Genomic DNA, 12,008 nt, shown 5'->3' on the forward strand with positions numbered 1-12,008 from the left:
GCTTTTTTGACAGTTTGAGCGTTTGGGTAACATTTTCACAAAGCTACCCATAAAAATATCAAGGCACAAACTGGTGCGTCATTCCTTCAAACATTTCTGAAAGCTAAAAATATAATTTCTGTATTACAGCTTGTTATGCTGTTTCTAATTCTACCTAATGCCCTTGGACACAATCCTGACTCCCTTTCTTTTCTATCTTTCAGTGTGGTAATGACAAAATTCCAAAGAGCTTTATTATTAGACTGAAAAATGCCCGGCTTTTATGTCTCAATGAACCAAGAAAAGTACACCCACCTTTAGATTATGAGACAAAACAAACTTCAGTGAACCTGGGAAATACAATCCCAAAGGAAGCAGCTCGTTGTCTGCAGAACAGTCAGCGCAACAGTTTCCTGAGCCTAACTAGAAACATTAAGATTAGATGATATAATACTGGAAAAAAAAGAACATTGAAAAATTTGGCACTTTGACATATTAAGGAGAAAGGCAGTCATATGCTGCAAATTAAGCGCTTTTCAACATAATATGATAAAAATGCAATTATCTATATATTTTTTTCAGACCAGCATGCAGAGCATCACATGCTTAAGTAAATAAACAGTCGTTTTTTCAGTAAAATTTTAATCCATCTATATTTGGAAAAACAGTTCTAGGTTGCCTAATTAAATGATCACAATTAGGGAAGAAAAACAGTGACAAACAATTTTTGTTTCGTTAGGAAAAATGAATCAAGAGGACTTGATAGAAATAATTTAAAAAATAAAGTACTTTAAAAATAAAAGCAAGGGATGGTTCAGCTTGATGAAAACGGTTATAAGACATGGAATAAGAGCACAAACTCATTTATATTTTTTAAGGGTATTTTTGCTCAGTATTATACAAAAAATTTCGTAATGGCAAAACACATTTAACTTTAGAAGTAGATGAAACCTGGCATCATGTGCCACATGCAATCTCTCTAGACCATTTGTTTAGCTTATAGAATTACAACAGCTTTGTCTGGTCCTCTAGCAGAGGTCCCTGTTGGTCATGAACTTGCTCTGAAAAATAGGTTCAGCAGAAGAGCGAACTAAAATGACCACCCAGACCGAGTGTCTCTGTAAAATGACACAAATTTAAAGCAGTAAGTAGTGCTATACCACATCAGTACAAAGAGCAGTGGTATGAATATCTAGCTACATTTTTCCTATAGTTCACACAGATCATTTGCACACGAAGAGGACACATTTTACCATAAAAAAAGTTAATATTTGGTTTGTCAATCTTTCAGACAACTGCTGAAAAGATGCAGAAATATCTGTGTGAAAACTTGTGAAATTAACTTGTGTAATTAACTAAATTAATTACTGCCACTGTATCAAAAAAAAACTAACTCAGGTAGCAGTGCAGACTTTAATTCTCTCTAACTTATAAAGACAAAGATGGCATTAGCAAGCCAAGCCTATAATCCGTAGCATCTGCTCAGATACAGAAATAAATACGATTTGTGGGACACTTCTTATCCTATTTGTTATTAATGCCTAATCCAGTCAGAATTAATAACAGTACATTTGTGTAAGAAACCCCAGTAACTTCCAGAGCAAGGAATTCACATCTATATAAAACTATAATATCTTTTTATGGAGTTCTTCATAAAACTGAAACATTTTAATGCTCGGTTCCTGCTGAAAGCACTGCAATGGCTCCTGCAGGAACTGCAGTTATGATGTTCTCCCTTTAAAGCACTCTGACCACAGAAGACACTTGCTTTACACTGATCATGAAGAAGAATATAATGAATCATATATGAATACTGCACATTAAGAATTTCATTTGTATTCCCTTAGAAGCTGGAAACCCCCCCTAAACAAGCTAATTTAAACTGGTGTGTGATCACACAGTTCTCTCCAACACAACAAATTACATTGAAACCTGACAAATCATTCAGTACACATTTTATCAGTTTCCCACTGTGGTAACAGTTTAGCCTCCACACATGATACACCTACTCCATAGTTTAGAAAAATCAAAATGGTATGAAGCCCACATCACGTAGGTAGTACCCCTATCTCTTATGAGGACTGTATCACATCAATCGATGCTCTTCCAGTCTGCTGCTTTATGCCAAGGTGTGTAACAAAGGGAGGCTGCCTGAAGTCACACCGTTGTGCAGTATCCACCTGAGTAAACCAAATTGCTCAATTCTGTGTATGTCTGAGCTGGGAAAATAAATATTCTTAGATCATTTTACAGTATCACAATCCTAAAACACATTGGTTTTGCCATTTTTAATTACAGCATAATTCACAGAATATAAAAGCAGACAAAAGAAACCTGGAACATTTTTATCATCTTAGGTAGATTATTTCTCAAGCTGCCACGGTTATGTTTTGCAAAACCTTCAAGCAGAAACTCTAAGGTGCATCAGAATGGCCTTGGTCTCCAAGTCCTAGATTGTACTTAACTACTTTACCTAAAGCTGGTAATACAATCCAGGTACTGTGAGGAGATATTCTGTAGTTTGCAGAAAAATCCCTGTCACAGTTCCCCAGAGATAAATAAGGGCTTAAAATGGCCATTAAACCCACAGTGCCAGTCCCCACTACACATGGCGTGCAGGCCCATTCATTCAAGCATGAAGCCTAGAAATTTCCTAGGTCAGTCTGATTCTTAATTGTCACAGCCTATAATTAAAATGCTTAAACTACAGTCTTGTTTCTTGACAGTGACCTCATAAACAAGCAATACAAAAATAAGAAAGCTCAGGCTCAACTTTGTGTTTCATGCTTAACTTAATACCTGGTCTCACACCTTAATCATCACTGCAAGAAGCAATACATACAATTTCAGGCCTCTCTCTCAAGCACATTTCTTAAACAGCTCCTCTTTAATCTACACTTTCAACCACACAATGTAAGCTTCCAGAACCGGAGCTAGGACTAGGACTAATTGGATTTTAGAGACTTGCAGAGCAGTCAGTATTCATTTGTTTTCTGCATCAACAAATAAATTTAGCCTCCATCTGCAAAAGATAGATTAAAAAAAAATACAAGATTGTGTCACAGAAATGAAACAATTTTCATCTTTGAAGAAAACATATCATGGCCATAATCATCCTCCGTATTATTTTCTACATTGTACCAACCAATCAGTTAGAGACCTTTGAGTATTACCTTATATGCTTACAACTTTTTAAAAATTGAGATAAACACTGCAGGAGTCTGCATCTTTGAAATATTAGAATAAGTTTTAAGTGGAATATTTAAATAAGAAAAATTGTGCCACCAGTACTCACTGGTACAATGATGATGCGGATCACAGTTTACTATTGTTTAATAATTCTTCCCTTTTTTCCATACTGACAGATCTTCTGTAACACTCTTGCAGAAATCAGCTGTGAAGTGCGAAAGTGCCTCCAAATAAAAGTGGAATAATCTATGAGAAGTTACTTTATTTCCTTTTTTTAAATATACATATACAAGATATTTTATTTCAAAAGCACAAGAACATTATACAAGTTTCAAATTTACATTTTTGCAATTAAAGAAACCAATATGTGCATTATCAAATTTCTTCTGTCAGCCTGGATGGAATGAAAAATCGGTGGCATAAGCATCTTGTGATCACTAAATACAGATCATACTCACAGTGAACAAAACTGCATAGTAATTTATGAAATGAAAGATGACCACACCAGTCAGTGAATGATATGGGAGCCCATTTGCTAATTAGTATGTGCAAACATACATGGAGATGCAACTTTGCCCCTTTTCTTTCTCTCTCATTTTTCCAGCTACAAACATATTTCTAGAGCTTCAAACAAGAGCTCACCTGTTCAAACAGCTGCCGTCCTTATGAATATATTACAGCTCAGACAGAAAACATAACAGTGATTTCACCTCATCGTCGATAACAGAGTTTATCACTGCAGTGCAAGGTAACTGAAAGTTTCTGATAAATGAAAAGGTAAAACTGAGCAAAAAAAACAAAAAACAAAAAACAAAAGAACACAGTTTTGGTATCAATAAGCCACAATTTCCTAGTCTGAACTCATGTTTTTCTTGGTAAAAAGTGTTTTAATGTCCTTAGATATCTCCAGTGAATGCAAGCTTTCATCACAACTCCTCTTCTAAATTCTTTACATGTTTCAAATACATTTTAGATAAGACTAATAGAATTATGCTTGTTTTTGAAGGGTTGTATATTCAGGTTTAAAATCCGCAGGAATCAATAAGGACAATAGTCATAACTGCAAGAAAAAAATGCCTAGAAAACATTCCAAAGCCAGCTGTTTATATCACCAGGGAAGGATTATTGCAACAGTTCTTGAAGAGAAAAAAAAGAATTGCAAATCATAATATTCAGGTCTACCTGTACTCCATTTTTAGACGAATTATGGCGCTGTTCAGTGTACTCATGTACTCTAAAAGCTTTAAGAAACTAGGAGAACAGCTCTATTTATATCTAAATAATTATCTGAGATTCTACTACCTGTCATAAAACCAGTAAAAAAAAATTAAACAAAGGAAACAATAGAAAAACACATTCTCAGATATTATTTTGAAAACTTTCCCTTGTGAGCCTTATTAAAATGACATTAAAAAATCCAAACAGCAAAGGGAAGGGAAATTAAGAATATTGAAAACTTCCAGCTTTGACACCAATGTGATTTCCTTGGAAAGCATTTTTACCCATTACGTAACAAATACTCTCATGTATGTTATAGTTGTAATTCAGAAAACAAAAGACATTTAGAACTGAAGCACAATCCTACAGCATTAAGAGAGAGCTCAATCACAATGATACCATTAACTACTGCAGGGTCAAGATACATACTTATCTTCTTTCACTTTTCTGCTCCTAGTGCTGAATGTGACCCCCAAAACACATTTTCATTTACGCAGGCAGGGCTCCAAACAATTGTGACAGGATGAAGAGTGGAAAGTTTCCCAAACACGGGCAAAGAAATTTATTTCTAATTCCAAGGCTGACTGATTTAGGGCCTTGATTTCAGTCCAGTGATAGCATTGAAGGTAGTCTACTTTATTGAAGTCTCAGGCTCCTATGTAACTTGCAGAGATATACTATAGTAGTTATTTTCCTGTTTGGCTTTCAAGAAAAAATTCATGTAAAAAACTGAAAGAAGTAAATCTAACCAAAACCTAACCAAACGCTGTAGCCCTAGACTTCTCAGGATATACAGCATTAACAGAGGACAAATTCATTAGATAAAGTGCGGTTCTGGCAGTGCAAAAAGCACAGACTATTTTTTTAATGGAACAAACAAGATGGTAATTCCACTTTCTATGCATATTTCTCCTTTAAAGAGTTTATTGATAAAAACTCTTCATTAAATTCCAGGATATAGCAGAATGCAGGCTTTTTTCATACAACTTAATGTTTGCTGTTCCTGTAACTACAGATTACTACAGGCTTGGTACCATTACCAACCCACAGATCTTAACTTATTTAAAAGTCACACTAAACCTGGGAAAAGAAAGAAAATAAAGTTATTTTTTAATTAGCAACACCAGTTAAGTATATTCTCAAGGCAAGGAAGAGACAAGCATATGTGCCCTGAAGCACAGGATTTGGAAAGCTGTCCTCGTCAAACATGTGAGACGATAGCAAAAAAAAAAAGTGGAAATATTTCTGAACCTGAAGGTTCAGTAATAATTATACAAGGTAGTTTTCCTTTTGAGAAATAAAACAAAGACAGTTGACACAAAATTCTGTTTGAATGTATCAGCACTACATCCAACCTAGAGAATCCATTAATTGCATCTGAACTACAGAACCCACTTTAGAGCATTTACTGCCACTCCTCTTTCCATTTCCAAAGCACTGCCAAATGTAAAAGATTTCACTAAAATAAAGAGATTCAGAGCAGTTGCCAATTGAATCCAAAGAAGATCTGATTGGTTTCTTGACTCCTGGCAATCTCCTCTATGATGCAGTGTTGCTGCCATAGCAGATGCAGCTTCCGGTAACGCTCCCGACATAAGTGCAGAGGATTGCCTCTTCTTCATAGAAGGAAAAAGCAGAATACTCAAATAAGCATATCAAAATATCAACTGAGAAGTTATTTCATGAATAGTCTAGCATTAAAAGTCTTAACAATAGCCAATAAATACTGAGCAGTTGTATGAAGAGCAACTCCAACAAGTATACGGGAAATGAAAGAATTCCAAACATAGCAATCAATGAATGTTGTTTCCAAGATGACTTCAGTAATGGCAGTAGCTGTATGCTTTTCATCAGAAAATTAAGAAAGTTTAACAGAACCAAAAAAGTGGATTTTCCCACTACTAATGACTTATTCACGACTGGAAACTGCCATCAGTTAAACAAGTTCACCAAGCAAAGATGCATATTACAGTGCTGTACGCACTAGCAGGAAGGTCAATGTCTAATGTGCTTAAGAAACAAAAGCACCAAAACAGAAATGTAGAAAGCAAACAAGTCAAACATTTACTTACTTCAGACCTGGATCTGTTTCTCCATATTCATCCAAGTATGGAGCAGGATATAAGCAGCCCCTTGTTTTACCTTCTATGAGGACAACTTTGCATTCCCTGATTCTTAAGGAAAAATAGTGGTATTTAAACGTATCTATCTTCAATATTATCACCACAAAATTATTTTTCATAACCTACACCTTTTGATAGCTTAAGTATGATCTACATCAATAGCAGATTCAATTAACCAGGATTTATACAGGTTACTTTGCATCAGCTTCTGGTCGAATACGTGCTGCATATTAACTTTCCAATTTATAGACATAAGCATGGAGTCAGTACCACAATCGCTTTGCAGCAAACATCTTTTTGTATACAATCCCTAGGAGGGCTTTTTTAAACAGATTTAACTAATAGTTACATAGCATGAATTATGATAGATTCAACAGCACAGATTGCATTTAGCTTAAGAAGAGATACACCAGATCTAAACTAGTGTCTCAGTATCAGCAGCAAGGAGACTTATGTGCCACCATAAGTCAACTTTAAAGATTGTTTTAAGAATAATCCTTGATAGCATTTAAGAGATCAGAAATGGAAGGAAATATGAAACTTATTTTGCAATATGATGTAACATTAGGTTAGCCATAATGGGATCTTATTTCCATAGACCATTATTGAATTGAGGCACTACCTAGATATCTATACTCTGTTCTACACTGTAGGGTACTGAGATGAGAATTAGCGTAACTACCAGAAGCAGCCTTCAGACAGTAGAAGTCCTGCTCTAGGTAAGGAAAACAGTGAACTATCCTGTATAAAACTCCTGAAGTTATTGCAGCTAGGTTCCTTTCCGTATTAGAATTTGTTCAGGTAACCAAATGTTATCCCCTAAGGCACGTGTTCATTTTGAAAACCATGTTGTTCTGATCCACAACTCATCCATCCATCCTCTATGATATAAAACAATTCCAATCCAAACAAAATATACCAGTAATACGATTTGCCTCTGCTAGCAATTCAAAGTGCTATGCAGAACTTAGAGATTACAGCCATGACTCCATGGTAGGTATGCACCTAAGCACATCCTCTTTGGGCTTGTGTGCTTAGCTACTTCATTACTCAAAGTTGTTCTTCTTGTTACAATTACCTTTGTGGCAATCCTAAGCAGCACAGCAATAATGAGTTGCTTACCCAGAAACGTAACATACACTATTCAGCTGATTAACCAGCCAGTCTTAAGAACATATCCCCCTCTATTTATAGCTGTATGTATGCACAGGTCTATGTGTTTAAGTAACAGAAGGAGAAAAAAGTTAGTTGATAGTACCTATATCTGAGTACACTATGCAGGACAATACTCTCTGAAGTTAAAAAGGTATTATGCTTCCCAACTCACAGGCCTCTGGATTGCTATTCCTATTGAGGCTCTTTAAGTGTGAAGAAAGATTAGTGAGTCTCAGCTGTATTGACAGTGACACTAAAAAGAAGCACTGAGTAGTCTAGACAGATATGACTGCTGAAAAAAATATCGATCCCAGAACTGAGCCTGTGTTTAGTGTCATTTAAACTTACGCAACTTAAAGAACAGACATGGACTACAGTTATGCCTGATATTATCTTTCCACAAGAAATAAAATGTTCTAAATCTAGGTCTCCAGGTTTCCATTTAACCTCATTATTAGAAATGCCACAGTACATAATCCTCTAAAAATACACAGAAGACCCACACAGCTTCCACTAGAGTCCTGTGTTGAAGTAGAAATACCAACATTTTGTGAACTAGGAACAAAAAAAAAAAAAACAAGATAAAGATCAGTTCTCTCCTTCACATTTCCTTAGAAATGGTACAGCAAAAATACAGGGAAGTTTTAATCACAGAAGATAATCCCCTAGATGCTAAATCCATGGTAAGAATTTTCACTTGAAAAATCACAGCTTAAGAGTATGGTATGTGTAATTCCAACATATCTAAATGAAACTGCTCAGTACAGACTAGTTATATCACCTTCAAACATAGGTTCATACTCTATACCCATTCTGTAAAGCATATGATCTGACTCAGAACCTGAACAATGCAAAACTAACAGCAGTGATATGACTTCTTAGTATCCTATATTAAAGTAATGCTACTAACATTTAACCATTACTTGGTTAAAGTAATGTTTTGGGGTGGTTTTTTTTTTTGTCATTGTTGGTTGTTGTTGTTGTTGTTTTTTCCTAAAAAGAATTAAGTGCTTTGACAACGTTTGGCTTTTTGACCTTCAAATATTTCCCTCTATTCATTAATATGTTAAATTCTGTCTAGCTACTTACTTGAGAAACATACAGACTCCAGCTCCACACTGGAGAGCATGAGAAGTACAGGCTCCCAACTCCTCTCCATTCACAAGTTCCTGACAGCAAGTATTCTGGGAACACAACATAGCCCCACAAAATAAACATAATACTGGATGTTTCTGTTCATCATCAGAAGACCGTGGGCATCTAGAAAAAGTGTAATTAGATCGTTATTTGAGCATGAAACTTCAGAAGAAAGCTAACTACCAAGCAGGAGATTAGACTAGATGATGTGCTGAAGTCACTTCTCATCCAAATTATTCTATGATTCATACTCCCTGGCATAAAATAGTGCCAACCTGACAGGCTTCTTGTGTTCTGTGCAAAAATACTCAGGCTGAATGCCACATAAAACCCACATTACAGTGGTGAAAAATGACCAGCAGATTAAAGTGCAATACTATCAAAAGTGAATACATTGAGCAAGCTGCTGCATCGCAGCCTTAAAATGAACAACTGCTAGTATTGACTTCTATAACTACAGAAGTGCTTTTGCTTCCACAAAACCATTTCTGTTCACAGTTCTAACAATAGCTACAATAACTGAAAGAGTATCAAAGTGAAAACCTAGCAGGACAACTAAATACATTACCTAAACTGTGATGCTTGGTTCAGAAGGCAGCTATAATCTTCAGGAAGCTCTATTAAACTATTTCTTTTCCGAGGATACCTGCGTAAGTGAAAGAAATGTTACAAGAAAAATATATACATCACAGCAAAAACCATGATGGGTAGATACAGATCATTATCCTGCTAAGTTTCTCGTCCCTTCTGTAAACTTCTGCAATTCCTGACCAGCTCTTTAGTCCTAAAAGTCCCAATGGAAGTTTCAGTATTTCTACATTCCAACAAAGTTGATGAAATTAAATCTAACATATTTGCACAAAGGTATCTCATGTTTCAGTTAGCTTTTGTTTTTCCCTAGACACAGGACATAAACTGGTTAACAGAATGCCGTGCCTTCTCAACGAAGAATCACCGAGCCAAAGAGAAATGCATGTATAGTAGTACATCAACAGGAGAACACAAGCACTGCTAACTTACGCCTAGCAACCACTTCATTCCTCGAACAGTTTTAAGGTAAAAAAGGACAAAAAAAAACAACAACTGAAAACCAACAAAACCCAACCTACTAACCTTACTGCAGTGCTCTTGCCCTTCAAGCAGCTTAGCACCACTGGATCAGCACACCACCTATTTGGAAAAAAGGTTTGCAGAAGATGGCATTTGATGATAATATACCTTCAGTGTTGCTAAACTCAACTAGTAAGAAATAAGCAGATACATAGGTAAAATATTGAGCTCATATGATGACTTGTCAACTGTTAACACTGCCTAAAAAAGGCTGTATCTCACTCAAAACTTCTGTGTTTGCTAGGAAGACTACAATAGATTCCTTAAATCTATCCTTACCAATTACTTTCTGATGTTCACAAGCACATGCAAGAGAGTTGGCCTCTCTTACAAGTTCTTCGAGCACACATGTAGAAACTCTAAACACAAACTTATTTATAAATATACTTGTGAGAATGCTACTGATTTGCAAGTAATGGTATATACTACAAATGTAACTATAGCAAACTTCATGTAACAGACTGTTAAGTGAGATCTATACACTGTAGGCTGGAGTCAGCAGCTCAGAATGTCAACTAAATTGAAGGAAGCTGGATAACAAAACAGAGGCAGAAAAAAAAAAACTGAAAAAGCTAGTGAGATCCAGAGAATTCTGCCAAGAATCAGCAATAATAATTAACGTAACCATGGGCTGAAACAGCCACAGTAAATACATGGAGACATTTTTCAACACAATAAAGCAGAATTATTCAACTACTCTCATAGATGAGGGCCAGCTGTAGCAAGGAGTTGTTTACTTTAACCTGCATTTTTGAAAAAAGAATTTTAACCAACTATTTTCTTACTGTCAGATTACAACATACATAATATTTATATTATACAATTCAGCTATCTTCTACATTCATCAGTCTATTTTGGAAATCCAGAGAAGATACAGTACAAAGCCTCATCTGGCAGGCTATAAAATTTTCTGTGCTCTCATTTCATAGCTTATATAATCAACACTTTTGCTACTGACATTAAAAACAGGCCAACGAACAGCAGATGCTACACCATGCTCACAACCATTCACGATACTTTTTAACTATAGGAACTAAACTCCTGTATGTCTGCAAACAGTAGTTCCTTAGACTATAATTGTTGTGCTCCAAGTTTTTTTAAGCTCTTAGAAAAATTCACTATACTTATGCACATCAAATGAACATTCACAACTCTAGCATGAGCTCAACCTCTATTAAGAAATTTGATGCAATTCCCACAGGGTCATCATAACACAAAAACATGTCCTTTCCATGTTCAATTAGTACCTTTGAAGGAGTGGATTTACTGTGTCCCAGTACTCCTGGAAAAGCAGGAATAAATTGGTGGGTAGAGAGAGGTAACTACAAAGTGCCTTGAACTGCCCTTCTTCAGAAACTGCATAAGAAATAGAAAAGAGTGACTGTTGAAACATCTCAGTGTTGCTGAATAATTCACTCAAAACTAGAATTCTCATTCTTCTTCCATTTAATAATTCAGGTTTTCCAGCTAGAGCACAGCTTCATGAGATTGTACAACTGACCATACCCCCGTTGATGTAATTGGGGCTATGACAATTAGCTGAAGATCTGCTTTTGGTTTTATAATAATGTAATAACATCAGATTTAAGTCATGTATAAGTCATTATAAAAATGTGGTTTATTGCTTAAACTTAATTTCACTGCATAGTACCACAATGTGCAGCAGATTTCCTTATCTATCCTATTTCAGCTTTTTACTACTCTTTGAGCATGCAATGATATTTAATTCTCCTATTATCAAATCAGTGCTAATATGCAACAACACCGTGCCAGGTTACTAGTTTGCTAAGTGGTCAAGTATTGGCTCACAGGGCCTGCAGAAAACAGCACTGCTGCTTCACCACGACTCCTTTCTACAGATGGTACTGGCAGTACTTTCCTACTGATAGCAACAACAGTACAGTGCAAAGATTTGGACTTGCAATCAAATTAATGATATTCAATCTTAGCTCATAATTTACATAAATAAATGTAAGACTACGTTTCTGTTGTGTATTGAAGCTTTAGTTCTCCTTTTCAAATAGTTGATAACTTTGCTTTTCCCTGCATTTTGACAAAAAACAAAGCACTTTGGTTTTAGTATCTGCAATGCATTAG

General features: G+C 35.7%; 1 protein-coding gene across 1 annotated transcript in view; it reads right to left on the reverse strand.

Moving 5' to 3' along the window:
* Positions 1 to 3,410: 3,410 nt before the first annotated feature.
* The window catches only part of UBR1 (ubiquitin protein ligase E3 component n-recognin 1), a 59,337-nt gene continuing 50,739 nt past the window's right edge, over positions 3,411 to 12,008 (reverse strand). The window contains exons 42-47 of the mRNA XM_085224856.1: positions 11,159 to 11,267; positions 9,915 to 9,971; positions 9,370 to 9,447; positions 8,754 to 8,924; positions 6,459 to 6,560; positions 3,411 to 6,002 (exon numbers count right to left, since the gene is read on the reverse strand). Coding sequence (XP_085080982.1) covers positions 5,861 to 6,002; positions 6,459 to 6,560; positions 8,754 to 8,924; positions 9,370 to 9,447; positions 9,915 to 9,971; positions 11,159 to 11,267 — 659 coding nt within the window. The 3' untranslated portion in view covers positions 3,411 to 5,860. The remainder of the gene's footprint in view (positions 6,003 to 6,458; positions 6,561 to 8,753; positions 8,925 to 9,369; positions 9,448 to 9,914; positions 9,972 to 11,158; positions 11,268 to 12,008) is intronic.

This window comes from Meleagris gallopavo, chromosome 5, assembly GCF_905368555.1.
Source record: "Meleagris gallopavo chromosome 5, MGAL_WU_HG_1.1, whole genome shotgun sequence".
NCBI lineage: Eukaryota > Metazoa > Chordata > Aves > Galliformes > Phasianidae > Meleagris > Meleagris gallopavo.